We start from the raw sequence: 25,988 nt of genomic DNA, 5'->3' as shown, positions 1-25,988 counted from the left end.
TGAGGTATAATAAATGGAACTGAAGAGTTAGAATAAGAGTACTTATTGAATAGGCTAGTGAAACAGTCACTATCTTTAGTTTCCTTCTTGAAATTCTGTTTCAGGCACATGTTTTAAAATTTATCTTCTATTTCAAACCGCTACGCCATTTATCTACTTCTTTAAAGACCGTTATTTTTTCAACTCTTAAGAATGTAACCATCAATTTTTATTCTTAATTGAAATTCTGTTTCTGATAACTATTTTAAGCTCCATTCCGAAAACTGATTAATTCTGCAATGAAAACAACTTGTGAAAAAAAGTTACTGTTCCCTGTTATCTCCTTATATGTATAAATCTAAAGAAATCTTATTATATTCAGCATCCAGTTAGATGAACTATTGTTTTCAGACTTGCAAGATTCCGGGCCGGCCCGCCGGCCCGGCCCGGCCCGGTTTTGGCCCGGCCCGGCCCGGCCCGGTGGGCCCGGATTGGAATTTTTGAACTTTTTTCACTACAATTTTTTGTCCGAAAATTTATATTCTGAAAATTTTTCATATTTTTCCTGGAGTATATTTTTCAAAAACCTTCGAAACCTACAAAAAATTGTTTTTAAGAAATATTTTTCAAAAAAATCTGGAAGTTTTCGAAAAAAAAATTTGAATTTTTTTTCAGTACTGAACTTCCGGGCCGACCGGGCCGGGCCGGGCCGGGCCGGGCCCTGGAAATTTTCATTCCGGCCCGGCCCGTTGCAAGTCTGATTGTTTTATTATGAGGACTCACTGTTTACAACTTTTACTAGGATCGTCGTTCGCGAGACTGCTCGAGGGACATTTTCTCATTCAGTCATTCTATCCTTTTCATTGATCCCAAATCGTAATCCTCTGTTGACCTTTCTCTTCTTTCCATATCACCAATTTTCACGTTTCCAATCTCAACAACTGCGCTCCATCGCTAACGAGAAGGCAGTGCATCTCGAAGACAATCTCTTTTTCAAGGCTAGCACATATATTGATTTTTTCAGCTCCGTCGGTAGCTCCTATTCAATTTTATCAATTTCTCCTATAGCAGTGTCATAAATCGTCTAGAAACCGATACGCTTTGAAACCAAATGCAAAATTTTGACAATTCCCCAATACTTTTATTCACAACTGCCCGTTTTGTAAAAATAACCAAAATAGATATATTTATTTCTCAATGGCAGTGCGAGTAGAGTTCTCAAATCTCGTGCTCCTCTGTGAAGTATCCGACTTTTCAGTGTGAAGACTAGACGAATTGCTTGATACAGAGATAGATGACATCTTACTCTTCGATTGTGGCGGGAATATTTGTGGAAGGTAGATATAGATGAAGAGGGCAATCAAATGGGGAGTCATGTAGAGTTTTCTGTACACGAAGAGACTCGGCCAGAAGTGCATTACGAAGAATGGCCAGTGGATGTATCCGATTGCAAATTTGGACACCACCATTCCGAATATATCATACATTAGTTTGTGCATAGCGTTGTCAAGGAATCGGTGCCGCATACAACGACGGAACTGAAATTGTAGATCATAACTTTTCTATAGAATCCAAGGATATACCGTAGCAGCCGATAATGTGAACAAGGCGCTTGTCAAGAACGAGAAATAGTATCCAACTGCCAGGCCATGCCACGCCGCACCCGTCACGTAGACTGCAAGAGTACGGTAGGGACCATCGACACGTTCGTAGACGACTCGTCGGAGCCACGCGACTGTCCAGATGTTCCAGTTGTCAACCATCTCTTTGTAGTTTTGACCGAACTGAAAATCAAATAAGGGGGAATGCGGTCATGGAAGGAAATGGAGGGGTACCTCTACTCTCAACGGCTTCACGTTTGTAGTTTTTGACCACTTCGGCTCCAGGGTGTCCTCAGTGAGACCGTCGAATCCGAATCCAGAGATGTTGCAGATAGCGTCGGCTGGAATGAAAAAGTGAACTTCCAAGTCTCATAACTTAAAACCTAGAGATTCTATCAAAAAGTTGTCAACTACAAAACTAATTTACTTGAAATTTTGGACATTTTTTTTGTTGATAACTTTTTTCATGCTCCCCGCCCTCTCAAGATATGCGTCTTCAAAGATAAGTGCTACAGGAGAAGCGAGAGAGCGTGTGGAAAGAGGAGGCAGTCTCTCTGGGCGCAAATCTCATAAGTGTGCGAAGCTATCAAGAAGTTGTCAACTAAAAAATGATCTTCTAAACATTCTCTACATTTTCCTAGCTGGTCAAAATTGTTTCTCTCTTCATTATTTGAAGATATGCGGTTTTAAAGACAAGCGTCACCTAACGAGGTTTCCCAAGAAAGTGGACACAATCTTCAAAGGCGCATATCTCGAAAGCCTATATAGCTATCAAAAATCTGTCAACTACAAAAATGATCTCCTAGATATTTCCTACATTTTATTAGTTAACAACTTTTTTTCTATATTTCCATCCTCTTGAAATATCCACCTTTAAAGAAAAGCGCTACCTGAGAAGCGAGAGAGCGTGCGGAAAGAGCAGGCAGTGTCTCTGGGCACATATCTCATAACTGTGTGGAGCTATCAAAAAGTTGTCAACTACAAAAATGATCTCCTAGACATTTTCAACATTTCCTCAATTGGTCCCAATTTTCTATTTCTTCATCATTTGAAGATATGTGGCTTTAAAGACAAGAGTCATCTGAGGAGGCTGCACAAGAAAGCAAAATCTTTAAAGGCGCATATCTCAAAAGCTTTTAAAACTATCAAAACATTGTCAACAGACCAAATAATCTACTAGACTTTGTCTACAATTTCCTAGTTGATCATTTCCCGGTACCAGCTCTCCAAACTCACAAATAGTCCACGCAAAGTAATAAGGCAGCCTGTGAACCGTCGACGCAGCCACTGTAATCAACCACCAGACCACCAAATTGTATTCATTCGTCGCTGGATCGGAGGTCAGACTCATCGGAAGATAAGGAGAGAGAATGGTATAAACGACAGAGAATCCGAGAGCCATCTCGAATTTCAGCATAGCAGTGTCAGTTGGATCGTGAGGTTTTCCAGTTTTATCATCTTTCGGAACGTGTTTCAGGTCTAAAAAGTTGGACCACGTGTGGTAGTGATTCATCGGGCCGACGATTACAGTCTGGAAATAAATAATAATAATCGGTCAGCTGCGTCGCGTGCTGCGTCGCGGCTCACCTGAAAATTGAACATATAGCTCGCAAAGTCTAAAAGACTCGGAATTTCCTTCACAGCATCTCTCTTTTGTCCAGCACTCAAATCCTTTTCATCTCTCCCCATCCCATCATGAATTGCTGACGCTAGCAGAGTTATCTGCAACCAAATTTTGACGATATTTTGATCTACACGCCCAAATACCTTCCCCACAGCCACCATCATACTTCCAGTCACATCTAGACAGTACGTCTTTTGGTACATCCAACGATAGGCGTGAATTAGCAAGAGATATCCCATTGCGAAGGCGAAAACTGCTCTGAAATGAAACATTTGGCGGTGGGGCGCGTTTGCATAGCTGAGGATTTACTTGTGAACATGTTGAGGCGGGATGGCGACCATTAGAATGTAGCTTCCGAATCCGTTGATGAATAAATGGATTATTGCGCTGAAATTTTCAGATTTTCAGTTCATTCGTTTTCTTTTTCCCACTAGAAAACCATACTTTCCATAGCAAAAATAGCTGAAAAATAGTCCGATTCCAGTAGTTACTGCAGCACGAGTTGTCCGATTGGCATCACGAAATTGTAGACGATACCAGTAGCCCAAACCGAAGGAAACGAAGAGCACAGTGACGAAGTTTAGCTGCAAAGTTTTCAACATTCACTCTTTTATCACGGACTTGCCGCTCATTTGTGTCGACGTGCGCGTAGCTTATGCGGTAGCGTTTTGGGGCGGCGTTCCAACACTTGTTGGTTCGATTCCCACCGGGTGGAATTCTTTTCTGTTTTCTTTTTTCTGGGTCAAGTTGTAGTTTTTATGGGTCCAGGAGCAAGAAAACCGTAAACCTTAACTATCTGGGAGCCTATACCGTCCTCACTTACCTGATCCAAACTGATTCCAGTCGCCCTTGAAATCGGCCGTAACAGTGTCACCGGATCGTAGAAGATGTGATTGTTCTCGTCGGGCTCATCGTTTAACGACGACATTTTTTGTCTCCAACGATTTTTTTGGACTTTTCAACGAGATGGCGAAAAAAACGAGTGGGTAATAATTAGTTTCTGGAGGATTTTCTGAATTTTTAGTGTTTGAATTTGCCACGTTTTCCAACATTTTTATTCCAACGTTTCGATTTTTCTGAAACGCCACGTATGCCACGTTTTCTACATTTCTTTGCAAAATATTCTTTTTCGAATTCCGCGCCAAAAACTAGTTTGACGCTAATTCACTATATATGCGTCAAGTGACACGAAAAACGTGTCAGTGTACTCTGCGTCTTCAATCTCTACAACGTGTCAATGGAGCGCGCTTGCTGACCGCTCCCGTTTCTTCAATTTTACTTTTTCCGACGTTTTTATTCGTATTCCGTCGGATTTTTGTGTGGAAAAAGCAGACAAATAAATGAAAAATTACAGAAATGTTCCGCTCGACGAGTCGGATACCTTTCGGAAAACTTCTGACACGAAAAATCCATCATCAAACCAATGGGTTGATTGTTAGTGTGAAAATAACAAAAATATATTGAAAATCATTGATTTTTCCAACAGATTCCATCGAAAACAGTGAAAAATGAGCTTCAAAAACAGCAAAAACGACAAATTCTGTTCAAAATGGGAAATGAGACGCCGGCGCGGGTAGTTGGCTATTATGTGGTGTGAGTCGGCCCGGTTTTTCGACAGAATTGAGTTATAAATACTTCAGATTTCCCGTAATTCCTGAGGAAACTGTCGAAAACAATTGTTTCATGTTCAATATCGCCAAAAGTGAGGATTGGCCGAAACTGGCAACCGCTGAGCCAAGGGTTCGTCAAAAACTGAAAAATTAGGGTTAGAAAATGATTTTTGGGTCGAAAATCTGCAAAAAATTGATTTAAAACCAGAAAAACTTATTGCAAACCCCCCAAAAAATCATAAATTTCATAGGAAATGTACGAAGGAACCGTCCGAATGTTGATGGACTATGGAGCCACTGTTATGGAGCATATGGAGCATTTAGCCACGTGTAAGTCGGTTGAAAATTATAAAATAATGAAGAAATATAGATTTTTATTCAAAAATAGTGAAAATTTGGCTTTAAAAGCAGAAATTTTGGTCTAGAAATTGATTTTTTAGCAAATCTGTAAAATTTTCCGAAAAAAAAACTGGTTTTTATGTCAAAAAACCTGAAAAATTACCGGATTTTCAGTAAAAATAACCGGAAAAAAAACGTTTTTTTGCCAAAACTTTGAATTTTTATTCAATTTTTCATTTTTCTTTTTAAAAATCCCGTAATTTCCCCATTGATTTAGATTAAACACCGCAAATTGTTTTTTTTAAGCAAAGTTTGTAAAATTTTCCGAAAAAACTGATTTTTATGTCAAAAAATCTGTAAAATCAACGGATTTTTTGTGGAAAACCAGGAAAAAAAAACGTTTTTTGCCAAAAATTGGCTTTTTTTTCAATTTTTCCACGAAAAACACAATTTTCTCTCTAAAAATCCCTAATTTTCCCCATTTCAGTGCCCGCCGAAGACCGAAAATTCGAGAATGTCGTGGATCCACTGCTCACAGAAGAGTATGAAGTCAACTTCGCCTTCCAGACGCTCGTTTTGAAAATGTTGACTGATTGGCCGGATTGTAATCGGAAATTGTTCGACGCCGATCTTCATCATGTTCGTTTAGTGAAAAATTGGATTTTTTGAGTGAAAAATGATGCCAAAACCCGAATTTTTCATCAAAAACTACCTCAAAACTTCAATTTTTGCATTTTTTCATCAAAAACCCCCAAAATTCCCTATTTCCAGATCAAAATCATGTGTGCTCGTGATCAAATGGAGAAATTGACGAATAAGGACTTCCAAGAAGCGATAAAACAACTTTACGAATCGAAGGATGGACTCTCCGAGTGGCAATCAAGACTTTTGGAATGGTATTTGTTGGAGGTAGGGTTTTAGAAAATTCTGAATGAAAAATAGTCGAAAAAGTTAATTTTTTAGCTGAAAAAATGTAAAAATTGGATACTTTTTGGTTAAAACTTTCATTTTAGCCTCGAAGATGCTCAAAATTTTGAAAAAAGAGTTCAAAAAGATCTGAAAACTGACCTTTTCAGCCAAAAATTCATGTTTTCAGCTCGGAAAAATCTGTTTTCTAATTGAAAAACTTTCAAAAATTGGACTTTTTTGCACACAGGCGGCTATTTTTTTGCGTTTTCAGTGCTAAAACCGCTCAAATTGAAAAAAATTCACTGAAAAGGCAGTTTATGACGGAAAATTAGTTTTTAGCTTATCTAGATCTGAAACCGACTTTTCAAGCCAAAAATCTGTAATTTTCCTTAGAAATCTCGTTTTTTTCTAGATCCAGCGAGAAAAATTTAGCGTTTCAGCTTATTTAGATCTGAAAACTGATTTTCTCGCTATCGAAACCAGTTTTCCACTATTTTAATGCCAAAAACCGTCTGTTTCATCCAAAAAAATCCTTTTTTTTTTCATGCGAAAATGACATAATTCCCACCGATTTTCTTCATTTTTCCAGATCAAAGCATCCGAAGGAAAAATATTCGGAAAAACCGGTTTTCTAGCTGAAAAACTTTATTTTTGTTCATTTATGCTCAAAAACAGCATTTTTTTCCGCGTTTTTAGTCTCAAAACTGCTGAAATTTTCCGAAAACTGAGCTTGAGCTTGCAAAATTCACTGAAAGGCAATTTCTGGTTCGCAGACTGATTATTACAGAAAATCAGTTTTTAGCTTACCTAGATCTGAATACCGACTTTTCCAGCCGAAAATTCAAGTTTTCAGTTTAAAAATGTCATATTTCCCATCAATTTCCTTCATTTTTCCAGATCAAAGCCTCTGGATTGGACAAACATGACGATAAAACGCGTAAAGTTCTTGGATCATGGAGTAAATTCGTTGATGAGTACAGAAGCAAGTATATGTCAGTTTTGATCTACCAGTTATCTGGATTATTGATTTGATTGCCAATTTTCAGAACCGGCGTGATGTCGACAAACGATCAACAGACATTCGTAGTCAATGATCAGAAGATTATCAAAGACGCTCCACCGCACGTTTTGCAGAAACTTGCTGTTGATGAGTGAGCAATGCTGAAAACTTGGAAAAATTCTGAAATTTTACATTTAAAACCGCTTAAAATATTCATTTTATACCCAGAAATTGTTCGAAAACTAGATTTTCGATGACATTTTCGCTGTTTTCACCTGAAAAAAGCTCTAAATCCCGGAAAAAAGTGCAGAAATTCAGTAAAAATCAAATTTTTCGTCAAAAATGTATATAAAATTCACTTTTTGACAGGAATTTTTAATTAAAAACTCATTTTCATCTTGTAAACCAGTTTTTTTCAGACAATACTAGCCAAAATCTGCCAAAAATTTTGCATTTTTACACCGGCAATACTTTAATTGATGTTTATTTTCAGCACACTTTTTGAAGCAGAAATTCTTGATAAAATGTCGAAAACTAGTAAATTTCGATGACATTTTAGCCATGTTCACCTGGAAAAGTGATCAAAATCTTGAAAAAGACAGATATTTGAGTTTCTGGTACCAAAATTTGTATTCAAAGTGCGGAAATTCGGTAAAAGTCAAGTTTTTCGTAAAGAAAATCACTGAAAGCTCGATTTTTGACAGTCATTTTTATGAAAAACTCATTTCCGGAAGCCAAAATACCCATATTTCAATTTTCTTCTAAATCTGAATTCGTTTTCAGACAAAACCTGACAATATCTGTCTAAAAATGCCGGAAAAAACACTTTATGACAGAAGTTTCGATGAAAAACTCAATTCCAGCTCACAAATTAGCCATTTCCAAAATTGGATAAAGTCTGCCGAAAAATGCTTAAAATCCCGATTTTTCAACGAAATTTCGTTAAAAACTTGTTTTCTAACTATTTTCCATGTCTATATCATCTTAATTTCCAGACAAAACTGGGAGACGGGACCATGGCGTGGCCGTATGACCCCCCACACCATCTATCCATTCATGCAGTATTGTGGTGATCGACAATTGAGAGCAACCGCTTGGGAGAAATGGACGAGTAAAGCTGGTTTCGATCATGATTTCTACAATAATTCCATTAATATCGAAGAGTTGAGACATAATAAGTACAGAGAATTTAGGGAGAATTTCAGAGAAAAAAGAGAGAAATTTTCAGCGAAGGACTCGCCAAAACACTCGGATACACATCGGTTGCCGAGCATCGACTCGCTAATAAAATGGCCGCGTCTCCGGAAACTGTTAGAGGATTTATTAATGCGTAAGTGCGAGAAATTTGGCTGAAAATCAGAAATTTCGAAAGATCTGGAGGTAGCTGGCGCGCCTTCAGCGCGTTTTCTAGGAAAACTCGGTTAAAACGAAAAAAGCCCAGTTATAAAGGTTTCTCTTTCAGAGAACTATTTGACTGGCGCGCCTTTGACGCGCTTTCTGCAAAAAATGGTGAAAAACGATTTTTTTTAAATTCAATTTCTGGGGTACCTTTGACGTGTTTTCAGATGAAAAACATTTCGAGCCAAAAAATAGTAAAAATTGAATGATTTTCAACATGAAAGTGACCTCAACTGACCAAAATAGTGTTTTTGGCTCGCAAGTGATTTTTTACGAAAATTGTGAAAATTTGCACCGAAAACCGTCAAAAAATGAGTTTAAACGGCTATTTAATGCCGAAAATTCGAAATTCAGCTGATTTTCAGCCATAATCATCGCTTTTTCTGGCGTACCTTTGACGCGTTTTCAAAATGGGTATTTTCAGTTTATTTTGAAGCTGAAATCGTAAAAATACGGCTTTTCAGACTAAATCTTTTAGGATTAGGCTGAAAATTCGAATTTTTCTTCTGTTTTTCAACCAATGGGCGGAGCCTATCTCTATGATAGAGCCTATGTCTGTAATTTCAGCTTGACTCGTCGCATTCGTCCCGTCGTAATCGATCGAATGGAATCATGGTCAGCATGGGCTTCCCGTTGTGAAATGATTACCGGAGAACTTCAAGCATACGATATGCCATATGTATGCAGAAAAGAGGCGGAGCATCATTATGAGTAATTTGTCTGAAAATTTCTGAAATTCTCTGAAATTTCTATTGCAGTGTCAACCCATTGGATCTGATGAATCACTTCCCGTTCTGGCCGACATTCCAAAATATTATTGGAGTCGTTGGACATATCTTTAATTTGGAGTTTAAGGTGATTTCTGCGGGAAAAATCGCAATTTTTTACCATTTTGAGTTCAAAATTGAGGTTTTTCGAGCCAAAAACACATTTTAGAAGAATTTTCAGCGGGATTTATGGCTGATAAATTGCTTTTTTGACTCAAATTCTAGTTTTCCAGGTTGTATCAGAAACAGAATTGGGATTTGAAGCTGAAAATCACAATTTTCGAGTAATTTTCAGCCAAAACAATGCGGTTTTTTAAGCCAAAAAACTTATTTCAAAGAGATTTGATTTAAGGCTGAAAATTTCTTTTTGGACACAAAATCCTAGTGTTCCAGGTGATTTTAGGAGCAAAACTGGTATTTTAAAGCTGAAAATCGCAATTTTCAATCATTTTCAGCCAAAAAATGGCGGTTTTTGACCGATTTTCAGCTCAAAAAGTGATTTTTCAGTCAAAAATTCACATGTCCAGGCATTTTTTTTTCCGATTTTTGACTATTTTTTCCCTCAAAACCAATATTTTCCAGGACATAACCGACAAAGGACTCGAACGAGCGCACGCGGATGCTCGTATCTACGCAGTCGGTGACAAATTCAGTGGACAACATTACGGAAGAATGTATATTGATCCATATGATAGACAGAATAAGAGAGGAGGATGGAATGCCATGTTGGCTCGGCGTAAGTTGGGGGTTTTGAGGGGAAAAATCGATTAAAATGTCGATTTTTAATTTAAAAAATGAGTTTTTGAGTCAAAAATGAGGTTTTCATGAGAAGTTTTCCCTTTAACGAAAAATCAAGTTTCTGAGTCAAAAATGGCATTTCTAGCTTTGATTTTTTCTACTGAAAATCCCATTTTTCCACCAAATTTCCAATTTTTTCCAGCTGAATCGAAGGAACGAGGACTCGACAAGATTGTATACTTCATTGGATCCGCTATTGCACCCACTTCGAATGGACCATCGCTTCTTCATCATCAACAACTTCAACAACTTCTTTTCCATGTTAGTTGTCACAGGGACATCTGGACTGATGTAGACACACAGAATACATGAAAAAGGCGGTGTTTTCAGTGTTGTTCTCGCTGAAAATAGCTGAAAACTGGTGGTTTTCACTCGAAAAGAAATTTCAGCTCTCAATTTAAATTCTGGATATTTTTTTCACACAAATATTGAAATTTTAGGTTGGAAACTGTAGTTTTAGCCGGTTTTTGACCCAAAAATGAAGTGAAAAACCGATTTTTGCACCTAAAACTACATTTTTCGAAATAATTGACGTTGCTTTGCCCAAAATGATTTTTCAACTGAAAAACACTCATTTTCTTAATGAAAATATAATTTTAAGTTGAAATCGGCTCCCTTTCTGATTTTTTCATGATGAAAACTAAATTTTCTATTCAAAAATCGGCTGTAAATTGCGGTTTGTACCGTAAAAAATCTCATTTTTGAGCGAAAAAATTAATTTTTTCATCTCGAATTCCCAAAATTCCATTCCAGGCCATTTCTGAGCTCTTTTATAGAATTGGCGGTTTTCATTCGATTATTTCCTTTCTTGTGATGATAGACATTTTAAAGTTTTATGCTAAAAATCGCCCGAATACTGAAATTAACAACAGTGTTTTCAGCCACCTCATCATCAGATGGTTGCAAAATTTTGGCTGAAAATTTGAGATTTCAGTAAAAAATGGGGAAAAATTTTCAAAAAATTCAGCAAAAACCCCAATTTCTCAAGAAGGAAAAAAAAAGAAGGAATTTTCTGCATAAACATCGTCTTTCTTTGATTTCATTTGAATTTTTCGATTCTGAACCCATTCTACAATCCTAGTGACTGTTTTTCCAGTCGATGAGGCTTTTTTTTGCCATTTTTGGGAGTTTTTCTTGAATTTTAAGCCAAAAATCCACAAATCACCTATTTTTTTGCAGTTCGGTCGCAGTGTTCAACTCCTTCTCTCTCAATCGCCATACCGTGATATCACTATTCCATGGTCTCCATTCTACGCTTCCGATTGGGACGCCGCCGACATGTTTCCAACGTTCCTTCAAATGTTCGTCACGAAACCGAATCTCCTCGCCGCCATCTCATCTCCACACCTCAAAACGAATCAACCTCTAACAGAAGAGCATGCGAATTCTGTCGCATTGACAATATCTCGTTCCTCCCTTTGGGATACCTACCGTACTCTCTTCTGGTCGGATTTCGATTTGTCGATTTACGAGATGGAAGACAGAAAACAAAAGTTCTGGTTGGATATGTACAAACAAATGTATGAGGAGTATTTCCCGTTCAAACGACAGAAGAATGACTATCAACCGTGCTCTTTCACACCGATTTTCGCTCTTCAACCACATATGAGCATGTATTATAGGAAATTGTGGGCGGAGGTAAGGAAATATGAGTGGAAAGAGCTCAAAAATGACAAAAATCACAATTTTTACCGAAAAATGGCTGAAAATCGGCGAGATATGAGTGGAAAAAACTCAAAAATGAAGAAAATAGTCATTTTTTGACCAATTATCAGTCGAAAAACATCTGAAATTGTATAAGCCACGCCCCCTTTCAGCCAGATGAATAGCGGTGAAAAAGAACTGAAATTGTGAAGACCACGCCCCCCCCCCCCCCAGCAGCCAAAAAATTTCAGCCAAAAAGAGCAGGTGGAAATCCACTTCTTTTAAAAATGAGCGCGATATAAAAAGGGGCGGAGCTTAAATTCTATGTTATAGCGTCAATGATGATTGCCTAAGTCACGCCCTCTTTTCTGCCACACATTTTAATTCAAAAATCCTGGAAATTGACCATTTTCAGCACAGCTTCGTATCATCTGAATGTGAACGTGGCGTCAAAAGGGGCGGAGTCAGACCTTTATCTTTTTGGGGGAGATAAAAAGGAAACCACGCCCATTTTCCAGCAGAAATTTTGATACGAAAAACCAGGAAGATCTTTTGAACACTGCGAAAGTTTGCTGATTTTCAGGCCAGACATATTTTAAGGCTGAAAAGGGCGTGGCCTCGAAAATGGGCGGAGCCGAAATTCAAAGCTTCTAGAGGGAAAAAATTGACGGTCAATTTTGAATTATTGACCATTTTAAACACATTTTCGTATCATCCGAATATGGTCGTGGCCTCAAAAGGGGCGGAGCCTAATTTATCTAGGCCACGCCCATTTCCAGTCTTATACTCACCCATTCATTTCCAGATGCTCGCATTGGATATCCACGAGACATTCGACGAGGAAGACAACGAAGTTCAGACGGGAGAACGATTGAAAACGACGATTCTGAATAGAGGAAGTGGAGATGTGGCGAAGGAGTTGTTCAAGAGATTCCAGGTAAAAAACGCTGAAAAACTACCTATAAATGATGAAAATACCATTTTTAGGGTGTTTTTAGAAGATTTTTAGTGAAAAAACGTTGAAAAATCATCGAAAAATGACGAAAAATCCATATTTCAGGGCCGAAATCCATCAGTCGGAGCGATTTGCGACCACTACGCACCACCACTGACAATTCAAGAGGGAATGGAAGCGTCGGAGAATGAGAGACGATGATTTTTAATTGAAATTTTGCAATTTAAAATTTAAAATTTTAAGATAGAAATATTCGTCTTTATTTCGTTTTCTCCCGGGTTCCCCACTCTTATTTTCTTGTTACTTTTTGGATTTTTTCTCGTTTTTTCTTAGTTAATAGGGTCTCATAGATTTGTTTGTTATCTCTCTTCTCTTTCTCTTTTTTGACAAAAATAATAATATTTTCCCCCTTTTTTTACCCATTTTTTGATGATTTTCAGCGTTTTTTCGCGAATTTTCTATCTTTTCCTGTTTAAATCCCACCCAAAACCCTCTGTTTCAGCCATGTCATCTGGCACAACAGCGGCCACCTCCTCTTCAGCTGGAAATGCTGAAACTCAGGTGGTTGATGAGATACCGGAGGCGTTGAACACGATTCTCTTGATGGTTGTCAAGAATTTCTTCTCTAATGTGAGGAATTTGATAAGAATGAGACTTTGGGAGCTGAAAAATTGTGTTTTTAACCGAAAAATGAGATTTGTTACGGTATAAATTAAGAATTCTGGAATTTTCAGTCGATTTCTGAGTTGAAAATCGAGTTTTCATGATGAAAAACTCAAAAAAAGAACCGACTTCAGCTTAAAATTGTGCTTTCATTAATGAATGTTTTTGAGTCAGGAATGTCTTGTCGAATGTAAGGAATTTAACAATAATCAGGTTTTATGAGCTGAAAAATGGAGTTTTCAGCTCAAAAGATCATCTTTTCATCTTATTTTTCGAGATTTTAGTGAATTTTCATGCTGAAAATCGAGATTTTAGCTCAAAAATTGCCATTTTTATTCTCAAAATGAAGGCTTTGTCTCGAAAATGCTCAATTTTTCCATTTTTGGAGCTATTCCAACCTATTTCCCACAAAAATCCTTTTTTTTTTGGTCATTTTTGACAAATTTCTGCTCCAAAAAACGGGGAATCTCAATTACTGAAAAAATTTCAGATTTTTGTTAAAACGGTCTCGTTTTTGTGACTGAAAATCGGTTTTGATCTATATTTTTTGGCTCCGGGACATTTCGCAGCTAGACGTTTCGCAGCCAGACGTTTCGCAGCCGAGACGTTTCGCAGCCAGACGTTTCGCAGCCGAGACGTTTCGCAGCCAGACGTTTCGCAGCCGTGAGCTCCACAGCCTCAAGTGGACCGTTTTTTCAGTGATAACTTGACTTTTTCAGATAATTAATTGTTTGAGAAGTTATATAGAACATTTTTTGTGATTTTGAATAAGGGGACCACGAGAAATTTTGCCCAAAAAACCACAAAAAAAACTTTTGTTGAAAAATATGAAAAAATAGGGTTTTCTCGTAGAAGTAGTGGTTTTCGTCAATTTCTGAAACTAAACTTTCTGTTTGTACGACTAGTTCTACGAGAAAACCCTATTTTTTCATATTTTTCAACAAAAGTTTTTTTTGTGGTTTTTTGGGCAAAATTTCTCGTGGTCCCCTTATTCAAAATCACAAAAAATGTTCTATATAACTTCTCAAACAATTAATTATCTGAAAAAGTCAAGTTATCACTGAAAAAACGGTCCACTTGAGGCTGTGGAGCTCACGGCTGCGAAACGTCTCGGCTGCGAAACGTCTAGCTGCGAAATGTCCCGGAGCCTATTTTTTCACCTACAGGTGGAAGTGTTAAAACTCGAAATTTTGAGCTAAAAGTCTTTTTTTCTTGTGAAAAAGCTAATTTTTACTCGAAAAACACGATTTTTAGCCAAAAACACAATTTTCAGCTGAAAAAAACACAACTTTTGCCAAAAAAAACCTTATTTTTAGCTGAAAACACGATTTTAATCTAGAAATCCCCACCACTATAAAAATTCAATTCTCCACCCCAAAAATCCCTCAAAAACCTTCTTTTCAGGAGCATTTTCTGCTCGTCTACCACATAATGCGTGCTCAATGTATTCGAGAAGAAAATCTGAAAGCCCGCCTCCAATTCGATCAAAAACAACTCCGACAACTTCTGGCTCAGCTGAAATTGGAGAAATTAGTGAAAGAGAGGATAATTACACAGAAGAATGAGAATAATCGAACAGTTTCAATCATCTTCTATTATATCAATTATCGGGCGGTGCTGAATGTGGTCAAATACAAAATTGATCATATGAGGTAACGGGGGGTTTTGACTGAAAATTGGAGTTTTTTAACTGAAAAAATTGAATTTTTTGGTTAAAAACTGAGTTTCTAGATGGTTTTTGACTGCAAATTCTTGTGTTAAGTGGGTTTTGACTAAAAAAATCTAATTGTTATGTGGTTTTTGACTGAAAATCGAACTTTTGAGCCATTTTTAGTTCAAAATCCTGAAAAAAAACCGCTGAAAACTCAAAATTTCAACAATTTTCTGGTAGAAATTTGGAGTTTTTCAGTGATTTTTAACTTAAAATTCTAGTTTTTCACTCATTTTTATCTAAAAATCATCCGATATTGAAAATTTCAGACAAAAACTGGAATCCCGAGAGCAAATGGACACGAATCGGGCGCATTACAAATGCAATGCCTGTCAGAGTACATATGATGTATGTTTCTTAAAGTGGGCGTGGCCTAAAATGAGTCTAATTTCAGACACTTGATATCACTCGGATATTGGATATCGAAACGGGTCGATTAGTGTGTTGGAGGTGTCACGGAGAGGTATTGGCTGATGAATCAGTGGCACCGACGAAGGCGACGAGGTAAGAGAGGACATCTGGATAGACAGACAGATGGACATGAAAGAGGAAAATCTGGATAAAGAGACACACAGAAACTAGATTTTCACACATTAAAACAGTTTGAAAATGCCAAAATCTAGAAATTAAATACAGTAACCCAAAAATTTGAAAATTCGTTCGGATTGTCCGATTAGCGGAGTTTGGGAGTCTAGGAATCTAAAATCTCGGACATCCGGACAGACAGACAGACGGATTCGCAGACATCAGGAATTGCGTACAGACAGACACCCGAGAATAAGGAATTTTGGACATCCGGACATCTGGAAATTTGACAATCTGAACATTCAGACAGTCAGGATTCCGGACAGCAGGAAATCTAGATATCGGGATATCCAAACTTCTGAAAATTTGAAAGTCTGAAGTGGTGACGTCATCATTTTCACGTCATCTGAATCTTCGAGAGATTCTGAAGCTGTCACATTCTCATCTGAACCCGAAATTCAAAGCCAGAAAATCATTATTCGACTATGGTTCAGAATTAGAAAAAAATCTGAAAATTTTTCACATTTTCAATAAAAAATTGAAAAAACTTCAAAAAAATTTGAAAAAAGTTGGTTTTTTTTTGAAGCCGGGCCTTGCCAAGTATGATCTAAAGTAAAAATATCGTAATCCGAATCAGGAAGAGCCGAGGAACTAAAAATTTTGGACATCCGGACATTCGGAAATCTGAGAGTCTGGAAAACCGAATTGTCGAGCTGGCAGAAATCTGAAATTCCGGACAGATAGAAATCTAGATATCTGGAAATCGGCATAGCCAGACTCCTGAAATTTTGGAAATCTGGAAGTCCCGAAAACATTTCTCTTCTTGTGGTGACGTCACTATTTTCACGTCATCTAAATCCCCAAGAGATTCTGAAGCTAGACCTGAAAAAATCCAAAATTCAGGCAGAAAATGAGAAAATAATAAATCTTTAACCCTAAAACAACTCACGATTTGAGTAAAAGTCAATTTCAATGCTAGCTAATAGGCCCCGCCCCTTTTAGTTATGGATATTGAGACTTCCTACTCGGAAAATGACATTTATGGTCGATTTTTGTCTATTTTCTAAGTATTCTAAGTATTTTCGATAGTTTTCAGAATCAGAATGTCTAAAAGATCCTAAATTCAAAAATTTGACACAATTTTAAGCCTAAAAACACCCAATTTTTTGATTTTCAATCTGAAATTTTCAGAAGCGCGGTCGCCCGTTTCAACGAACAAATGAACACACTGTACTCTCATATCTGTGCTCTCAATGGTATCCAATTGGCTCCGCATCTTTTGGAACCAGATATAGCAAAATATCTGGAAGACGATAAGGCGGCTCTCCAATTACAGCAACAAATGGATTTCTCATCTGGCGGTGGAAATCGAATTCAATTGGGCGGAGTCGCCCATTCGTATCACAATGCGGCAACGATTAATTATCAGAATGGAGATGCCGTTTTCGTCGATTTGAATGCTGCTAGTAATAAGTGAGTAGCTGGTGGCCGAAGTTTTGCAGTTTTGGAGTTCTAGGCCACCAATTCAATTGAATTTCTTTCAGAGGACCCGTCGAGGAGGCGAAAATTATACCCGAATGGTTGAAGGATACGGCGATAGGTGGAGAAGCGTCACATAATGATAATGTGTTGGATCAAGCAACGTGAGTTTTAGGGTAGAAAATGAGCAGTATTTTTGGATGCAGCGTGTTCTGAAGCATCTATACCCAAGTTTTCTGAAGGTTCCGAAAGTGAGAGCATAGGCCCCGCCCACTTTTTCAGAAATTTTGGAATTTGATGATTTTAAAAAGGAATTACTGTAATTTTCTAACGTTTTGCCTAAAAATTAGCAAGATTTCTAGATTCAGCGTGTCCTAAAGCGTCTATACATAAGTTTTCCGAAAATTATGAAATTGGGTAAATGCCTAATTTTTAAAATTGATGATTTTGAAGAGGAATTACTGTAACTTCTTAAAGTTTTGGCTAGAAATGACTAACATTTTCGGTTTCAGCGTGTTTTAAAGCATCCATACACAAGTTTTCAGAAGGTTCCGAAATTTGGAAAATGGGCGGAGCCAAATTTATAAAATTGATGATTTTGAAGAAGAATTAGTGTAATTTTCAACGTTATGGCTGAAAATGATTTTGATTTTCGGATTCAGCGTGTTTTAAAGCGTCTATACACAAGTTTTCAGAAGGTTCTGAAATTGGAAATTTAGGCTCCGCCCATTTTTTCAAAAATTTTTGAAGTTATTGATTTTGAAGGGAGATTACTTTAATTTTCTAACATTTTGGCTGAAAATGAGCAATATTTCTATTTTCAGCGTGTTCTTAAGCATATTACACAATCTTTCGAAAAATTCTGAAATTAGAAAGGCTTTCACTTTTTCAGAAATTTGAGATTGATGGTTTTTTACTGAAAGTTTCAGCGATTTTCAGACATGTTGGCTGAAAATGAGCAATGTTTTTGAATCCAGCAAGTTCTAAAAATCCAAAGTTTTCAACCAAAAATAGTAATAAAAACGTAGGCTCCGCCCACTTTTCCAGAAATTCAAATATTTTACTCAAAGAAAAAGAGAATTTTTTCAATTTTTTTAAAAGCGATCGTTATTCTCAGCTTTCTTGTGACAGCAAAACACAGCTTTTCGAGTTTTCCAAATTCTGGGAATAGGCTCCGCCCCTTTTTTCAGAATGTTCTTGAAACATAACATTTCCAATTCGGAAAATGATATTTTTAGGCAATTTTTCCTAGTTTTCCGTTGATTATGAAATTCGGAGCGTCTAAAAGTGTCTAAAATCGAGAAGATAGACTCCGCCCCTTTATAGACTCCGCCCCTTTATAGACTCCGCCCCTTTTTCAAAACCTCTTCTTCGTTTCAGAAACGAGGACGACGAGGCGACATCAAGTAAATCTGGTCCGGATATCGAATGGTTGAAAGAAGTGGAATATAGTTCAGAAGATATGAAACCAGTGAAAATAGAAGAACCGCCGGCGAAACAAATCAAATTGGAAGAAGACGTGACGACAGAATCTCTTGAGGATTCAGAAGACGTGAAAGTGAAAATGGAATTGGATGGAGATTCAGATGGCCAAGAAGACGAAGAATGTATGATACACGTCGGCGGACGAGTTCTCCCGTTGAGTCAAATCACTCCGAAAATGGTCGAAGAGGAGATGAATGTGGCGGAGCAGGAGGAGTACTGTATCATTGTGCAGGAGTTATTCGCCTTGTTCTTCTCTCAACAATGCTCAGTTTATTGATTTTTTGTGATATTTTAGTTATTTTTATTCTTCTTCCATTCCTGTCGAAATCCCTCCCAATCAGGGCTGTGCGAAAATTTTTTTAGAGAAAACTATCTGAAAAATGAGTTTTTCGAAGGCAAAAATCTTGAATTTGTATGAAAACTGTAAGTATTTCAAGGAAAAACTCCGGAAACAAGTCTTTCAGCTCAAAATTAGAAAAAAAATCTGGAAAAATCAAAAACCACTAATTTGTTACTTAACTTTTGATAATTAAAGCAAAAATTTCCAAATTTTTCGAACGGTTTTAAAACTATTAGCATCCCTCTCCTTCTTACACCTGCGCCCCACCGCAAACGAGAGAGTATCGGCGAGAGACGCAGAGTTTTTTTGCGGCGGCTCAGATTTTCGCCGTTTTGACCTATTTTTGCTGTTTTTCAAAAGTTTTTTGTAAATTATATTATAAAACAGCAAAAATAGGTCAAAAACGGTGAAAATCTGTGCCGTCGCCAGAAAAAAACTCTGCGTCTCGATACTCTCTCGTTTGCGGTGGGGCGCAGTTGTAATAAAAATGCTTTGCTAATACTTAATTTTAGAAAATTTCAGTAGAATTTAAAAAAAAATTTCGAATGGTGTTTTTTTGAAAAGTTTGCACAGCCCTGTTGCCAATCCATCCCAGATGTTTTTCATTTTCATGTCGTCCACGTGTAGTTCTTTCTCCTGACACCTTTTTTATATTCTGTGTGTTGTTTTACTCACTCTATTTTAATTCAAGTTTTATTTTTATTAGATGTTCAGAGCTAGAGGAGTTCTTGTGTATTAATTGATTTATTAAGGGGTAATTAAAGAAGTGAATACCACAATTATAGATAGGAGGGGGAAGACAGTAGAAGGAATGAAATGGTTGACTATAGTTTGATAAGTCCAGAAAGATTCCAGTGGATCACTGGTTTATTACGGAACAAAGAGTTCAAATGGTTCCGGAGTAGTTTCAGAACATCACCATCTTCGTCTTCAATGTATTGCAGAATGTGGCTGAACTCGGAATCCGGAGCGGTTTTTATGAATCTGGAATGTTTACTTTTTGATATTTTATTGATTTTTTTGAATTTTGATTTCTCACCTGCAATCGATATCTTCTCCTCCGAGTTTCGATGAATCTCTCTTTTCAGAAGGAATATAAAATGCACGAATCATTCATACCGCCTGTGTCATGTCTCCTGAATCCGTGAATCCAACAGACACCTTCAATTCATTATCCTCCCGAGAGTACTGTACCTTCTTTGGCCGAAATCTGATTCTCTGAACCAGTTGTTTCATATTTTCCGAGCAGAGACTCAACAGAAATGTCTCCTGGAACTCGAAATGTTTGAACAACTCGATTTGGACAAGAAGGGGACAATTGTAGATGGGGAAGGGCATTCTGGAGAGTGGTACTAGTTGGGAATAGAGTGATGGAGAGGATAGGGGAATAAGACACAATGAATATGATTCGTCTCTCTCAGCACGTGGACAGATGGCCCGGAATTTCTTTCGTTGCGAGACCCATTTAAAGAGCGGGAAGTCATGAGAGAGAGCACATTTTCATGAGATGATCCGTGTGATGTTATAGTGAGAAAGGGATTCATGATTCTATTTACTAGGGACTGACTTTGGAGTTCAGAAACGGTACCTGTTGAGGAGGTTTATAGGGCTAGTGGACCCAAACCACCTCAAGAAGTGAGAGGTACAGTAACTTAGAAAGCAAGACAACATTTAATACAAACGTTTTATTATCGTACTCCCAAAGGTCAAGCACCTTGGTTAGAGAGTTCTTGGATCCGGTGCCATTGTTGCAGTTGTTGGGAGCACGTCCTCTTGATGGTGTAGAACTTCCGGTAGGCGAGTAACTTCTGACAGTCGATCGGTGGATGGCTAACTGCCGATACTAATTGATTGCAAATCAATAGCTTACATCGACAGTGACACGTAGCAAAGGTCATTCAGATCTGGGTATGTCGCACGTATCACTCGGTTAGTGGGTTTAACCTTTGAGGGTAACAATAAGTTCACCGTTGTTTATTTTAATAATAACGTAATAAAGTCTACGAGTTAGACGATACCAGTTGTGGAAATAATGATGGAGCATTATTTCCACGACAGTACCTAATACAACCGAAAGACAATCGAATTCTGATGGGAAATCAGTTTTGAAAAATTGCTCGAGAATCCAGAGATTCTGGTCTGAAAATCCAAATTTAGCTGTATTTCGACCCCAAATATCACGGCACCTGAACATGCCTCTCGGCCAGAATCCAGATATTCTGGAGGCCCCTATTTTTTGAAAACTGATTTCCCATCAGAATTCGATTTTCTTTCGATAGTTATCTATTTATCTATTTCTATCACTTAGGACAGAAACAGACTTTGAGAACTAAGAACACACTAAACTCACAACAAATACCTTTTATTGAGTTTCGCAAAAACGAGAACTTAGAACTGATTTAATCATTCAAGAAGAGTTCATATTTGACCTTTTGACGTGGCTTGGGTCATCCGGATTCCACGTTCCTTCTCTCCTTTGATTTCTTCTCTTCCAATGGGTTTCGTGGCTGAAGAACCTAGGCGAAGCCACTTCCCCCTCCTCTCGGCGATCGGGCGTCCTTTTCCGAAGACTCTCTCCAATCCAAATTGTGGTATCCTGTCCGAGTGTTTCATCCTTCTTCAGCTGACATCCAGTTGAATTATTCGGCAACGCCATCCGCAGATACTGTCGAAGACCGTCCAGCGACTTCTGATTCCACTTCTCCAAGATGAGTGGTATTTTGTGCTTTCCAACTGGCATCAGCGGATCCACCACCTCCACGTTGACTGACTTCTCCATCCATATTTTCCACTTTTCGGTCACTTTGGCGACGTCCCCAAATTCACATTGTAGACTTCTCGGCATCATCCAGACTTTCTCCACTTCCTTCGCAACTGATTTTACGAACTCAACTCTCTTGCTGTTCTCATCCTCCTTATCAGTGTACTCAACAAGCACCACTGCCTCCTTCACTTCTCCCCAATCGAACTTCTGAGTCCACCCCGTTATCGTCTTATTACGATACTCGAGAACACCTGGCCCCCTCGCCTCCAATCTAGGTCCGATGACCGCAACACTCGCCCGAATCTTCACCTTCTTTCTTTCCTTCTCCCCTTCCGACTTGAACACCTCTCCCACGTCACCCGTGCTTGCACTTCTCCCCCTCTCTCCACGCACGGCAACGCTCTTGCACTGTATCTCTGATACCTCCGTCGGAACCTTCCGAAGTTTCTCTCCTGGTCTCTCCAGTTTCTTCTCACCTCCAATGAACTGTACTTCTGCCGAGTTCTCTTCGGCATTCACCAAACCATATGGATCTTTCCATTTCAGCTCAACGCCAATGCTCTCAAAAGCATTAGTTCCTATCAGTATCCTCTCCACCCAATTGTCAACCAACTGGAAAACTACTCTCACTTTCCGCCCTCTGACCACCATGGGAATTTTGATCTGCCCCCTGACTCTCATCTTAGAGTTTGACGCATTCAAAACTGTGAATGTCGGCTTTCCGAACACTTCAACTTCCTTTTCCCAGTCACGACACCCCGCCTTCAACCTCTCATAAGCAGTAGTCGATATCACCGATACGACTGCCCCACTATCAATGACAACCCGTCTCCGTTGTCCCAACATCTCCACCATTTCCACGGTTTCCACCCCAGCATTCTCGACAGTCCCCTCCTGGATCTGCACTTTATCGACTCTTTTCGATACACATTGCCAGGAACCATGTCCGATTCCTCCACAAGTGAAGCATTTCATTTTCGCTCCACTATCTCTTCTCTCCCCTACAGTTTTCCTGTCACCATCGTTACTACCTTCAGGCGACCGACGACCATCACTGTTTCCCTGATCTCCCAATCTCCCCATTCTCTCTTTTTGCTTCCTCAGTTTCTCATTCTCCCTCTGGAGTACAATATCCTTCAACTGGTCATACTGCGTCGCCAGTGGCAACTCCAACCGTTTAGCTACCAGCACCGACTGCAGCATGTCATCATCCTCCGTAGCTCTCATCAACTTTGTCGTTCTCATCTGCGACAACGTCGCTTTCTCGACCTCGGGATACGCTTTTTTCGACCACTTCTCTACCTCCACCAGGTATTCCCAGAACTTCTGTCCCGGAGCCCTCTGAAGGCGATCGAATTCATGCAAGGCCTCAGCCTTCGCATCCCCCTGTCTCTTCCGGAGTTTTCTCTCAAACTCCACAAACAACTCAGCAATCGGCCTCTCCTGCCTATCTCCCAGTGACTTGAACAACGACTTCGCTGCCCCCTTCAAGTATCTCTCCTCCAATATGGCTACTAGCTCATAATCCTCATCCGTAACCTGCTGGTACTTCAGCAAGAACGCTCTCTTGAACTCCTTGAAGTCCCCAGTACCGTCAAACGTTTTTGGCTCTGGCAACGCCGACGCCTTCATCATTCTCCCCATAGATGCCACCATTCCCATCATAACCTCGTTCCCCGCGCTATACCTGGAACTTCTGCCACTCTTCCAATCTTCACCCCAACTTCTTTCACTATCCGAGTATTCTCCACGCCTGCCATGCATCGAGAATTCGTCATCCGAATCCCTTGAGGACCACTTTCTGACCACCTCCAACCTCGAGGGCACCGGAACTTCCTTAGTATCACGGGCCTGCCCAGCCTTCTTAGGCTCACCTTCCTGCTTTCTGAGCAGTCCTCTCAACTCGCTACTTGCCTCACGCTCCTCCTTTAGCGTCTTTTTGTACTTCGAGACAGCCTCCTCAGCCAATCTCTTCTCCTCTTTCAGCTTGTTCAATTCTCTAAACAACGTCTCTCTCTCCTCATTCCAAGCATCTTGTAACAATGCCAACTCATCCTGGGCCTTGTTGGCATTCTCCACGATGCCACCTGGCACCATTTCTACGCCTTTCTCACAGAGTTCACGCAACTCTTCTACCGTTTCCACTCCATTTTCCCTCATTACTCCAATAATCTCTAGCGGCCATCTCTCTCCGCCAAGCTCTTCAAATCGTTCTCGCAACTCCTGACAGTACTTTTTCACCGGCTCTACAAGCACTTCTGACTGTCTCTCATTGCCTTTGCACGCCGCCATGAGTGCCTCATACATATCACTCTCCATACGACCCGAAGACTCCAAAAAGTCAGTGAATCCCTTCACCAACTTGCGTCTCTCCTTCAGTCTCACCTCGTTCATTTGGACAGCCCATGACTTCTCGGAAGAAGTAACACTCGAGCTTCTCTTTTTAGTTCTCTCCGTACTGAACGACATCACCGTTTCTCACCACCGTCTCACCAATATCACACCAAAGTATCTCACCACGGTCTCACCGTTTCTATTTGTCCGACTCTTCGATCTTCGATCTCCGAGACAGGAACAGTACGTTCGCTGATATTTAGTCAACGAGAGGTTTTTTTCTCTCAAAACGAATTCGAATTGAGAAATAGTTCTAATAGCGAAGGAGCTCGGATCAGGTCTTATCACCTTCACCAGCGTCTGACTTCTACTACTACAACTAATTTGGTTCGGCCCCCAAGTTATCTATTTCTATCACTTAGGACAGAAACAGACTTTGAGAACTAAGAACACACTAAACTCACAACAAATACCTTTTATTGAGTTTCGCAAAAACGAGAACTTAGAACTGATTTAATCATTCAAGAAGAGTTCATATTTGACCTTTTGACGTGGCTTGGGTCATCCGGATTCCACGTTCCTTCTCTCCTTTGATTTCTTCTCTTCCAATGGGTTTCGTGGCTGAAGAACCTAGGCGAAGCCACTCGATTCTGATAGGTCTCGTTTCTGAACTGCAAAGTCAGTTCTGACCGTTCCCTAGTCGGATGGATAATACGCTCAATCTGCTGAATAATGGCAGCAGAGTTGCGCGGAATTCCGACTTCCGACTTCCGTTTTGAAAATTTTACTTCCGGCTTCCGTCATTCCAACACTGTGAAATTTAGGAAGAATACATTCCGCAGAAATACATGAAAACATGGTCTAAAAGGCGAGAAAATAGGCTTTTCTACAGCCAAAAACAAATTTTCCAATGATTTTAGCGATTTTTATGATTTTTCTCTTGGAATTTTGAATATTTGCGAAAAATCTACTTCCGATTTCCGACTTCCGACTTCCGTTGTAGAAAAAATCACTTCCGCACAACTTTGAATGATATATTCGATAATTAGACATAGAGAATGTATATAAAATAAGATGAAACAGTGGAATAAGAGGGATCTGGATCCATCAAGAAAAACTTACTTAGTTACTTAGTAAGTTTTTCTTACTAAGTAACTAAGTAAGTTTTTCTTGCGCGAGTTGACCCAGACGCACTGCCAAGGGAAGGCAGTCATTACTCTTTCTTGCTCACACTAATCCTCCTCTCCTCCTTTCTTATTTTTTATCCCTACTATCCTCCTGAACCAACCGTTCCCTAGTTACAGTACGTATACATCACTCGAAATGGAGAACACTCCTTCGTCTTCTGCTACATCGTCACCGTCAATGTCTTCAACACCATCTCCCACCTTGACTACTCCAGCTGCTTCAAAGAGATTTGCCAAGAAGAGAGACATCTATCAAGCCTTCGCTGATCTTCTCGTTCTCCAGATGAGAAACGACGAAGAATGGAGAACAAAAGAGCTGATAGAGCAAAAGAAGCCGCCAGAAAACTTGCAGTCCCATCGACTGCAATCTCTCAACCAAAGGAAGAAACGAAGAGACCGAAGAGAAACTCTATGGATCAACTCACACATTTCAACTGTATCATGAGTAAGAAGCTTTAAAAATGGACCTAATTGATATTTCCATATATCAAAATTATCTGTGAAGCATTCTCTCCATCCGAAATATATTTCTTTTTTATCCTGTTTTTCATAATCTATGAATTTTCAATAACGCGCACCCGTAATTCCCGAGTACGGCAGCATAACGGCCAAGTTTTGAAATAAAAATTATAATTAAAATGATATACGTGAGCCCCGGAAAACACTTTTCGAATACATTTTTTCATTTCCAAGAATTTTACGTGATAGAAAATGTTCCCGATACCAAACCTGAGTTTTCAGTTATCCCGCTGTTAGATTTGAAGCAAAATTTTGTGCGAGCGGTTATCGAGGTCTCCAAATTGAGGTATACAAATAGTAAAAAAGAGAGTAGGAGGGAAGAGCAAGCTTCTGGGTGTCCATGTTTTAAGGTAATCG

The 25,988-nt window shown here is 39.0% G+C and overlaps 4 protein-coding genes across 4 annotated transcripts; 2 read left to right on the top strand and 2 right to left on the bottom strand.

Annotated features, from left to right (window-relative positions):
• Nucleotides 1-1,166: 1,166 nt before the first annotated feature.
• GCK72_012095 (uncharacterized protein) lies at nt 1,167-4,132 on the bottom strand (the record flags this gene model as incomplete). The annotated part of the gene is made up of 9 exons (XM_003094256.2): nt 1,167-1,517; nt 1,563-1,763; nt 1,815-1,921; nt 2,817-3,111; nt 3,168-3,302; nt 3,348-3,462; nt 3,514-3,591; nt 3,649-3,788; nt 4,028-4,132. The coding sequence occupies 9 exons, from the start codon at nt 4,130-4,132 to the stop codon at nt 1,167-1,169; spliced, it is 1,527 nt and encodes a 508-aa protein (XP_003094304.2).
• Nucleotides 4,133-4,560: 428 nt separating this feature from the next.
• GCK72_012094 (uncharacterized protein) lies at nt 4,561-12,825 on the top strand (the record flags this gene model as incomplete). The annotated part of the gene is made up of 17 exons (XM_003094260.2): nt 4,561-4,638; nt 4,691-4,797; nt 4,845-4,944; nt 5,066-5,144; nt 5,641-5,792; nt 5,925-6,062; nt 6,960-7,054; nt 7,109-7,213; nt 8,058-8,240; nt 8,291-8,392; nt 9,028-9,171; nt 9,219-9,315; nt 9,810-9,963; nt 10,168-10,286; nt 11,205-11,663; nt 12,475-12,606; nt 12,730-12,825. The coding sequence occupies 17 exons, from the start codon at nt 4,561-4,563 to the stop codon at nt 12,823-12,825; spliced, it is 2,340 nt and encodes a 779-aa protein (XP_003094308.2).
• A 303-nt stretch (nt 12,826-13,128) lies between these two features.
• GCK72_012093 (uncharacterized protein) lies at nt 13,129-18,764 on the top strand (the record flags this gene model as incomplete). Its single annotated transcript, XM_003094255.2, has 7 exons — nt 13,129-13,254; nt 14,692-14,939; nt 15,268-15,346; nt 15,393-15,502; nt 16,715-16,996; nt 17,068-17,166; nt 18,383-18,764. The coding sequence occupies 7 exons, from the start codon at nt 13,129-13,131 to the stop codon at nt 18,762-18,764; spliced, it is 1,326 nt and encodes a 441-aa protein (XP_003094303.2).
• An 887-nt stretch (nt 18,765-19,651) lies between these two features.
• GCK72_012092 (uncharacterized protein) lies at nt 19,652-19,940 on the bottom strand (the record flags this gene model as incomplete). The annotated part of the gene is made up of 2 exons (XM_003094246.2): nt 19,652-19,811; nt 19,867-19,940. The coding sequence occupies 2 exons, from the start codon at nt 19,938-19,940 to the stop codon at nt 19,652-19,654; spliced, it is 234 nt and encodes a 77-aa protein (XP_003094294.2).
• Between the last annotated feature and the right edge of the window lie 6,048 nt (nt 19,941-25,988).

The sequence above is a fragment of the Caenorhabditis remanei genome, chromosome IV, assembly GCF_010183535.1.
Source record: "Caenorhabditis remanei strain PX506 chromosome IV, whole genome shotgun sequence".
In the NCBI taxonomy this organism is placed as follows: domain Eukaryota; kingdom Metazoa; phylum Nematoda; class Chromadorea; order Rhabditida; family Rhabditidae; genus Caenorhabditis; species Caenorhabditis remanei.
This window is presented reverse-complemented; position numbering and strand designations above follow the sequence as displayed.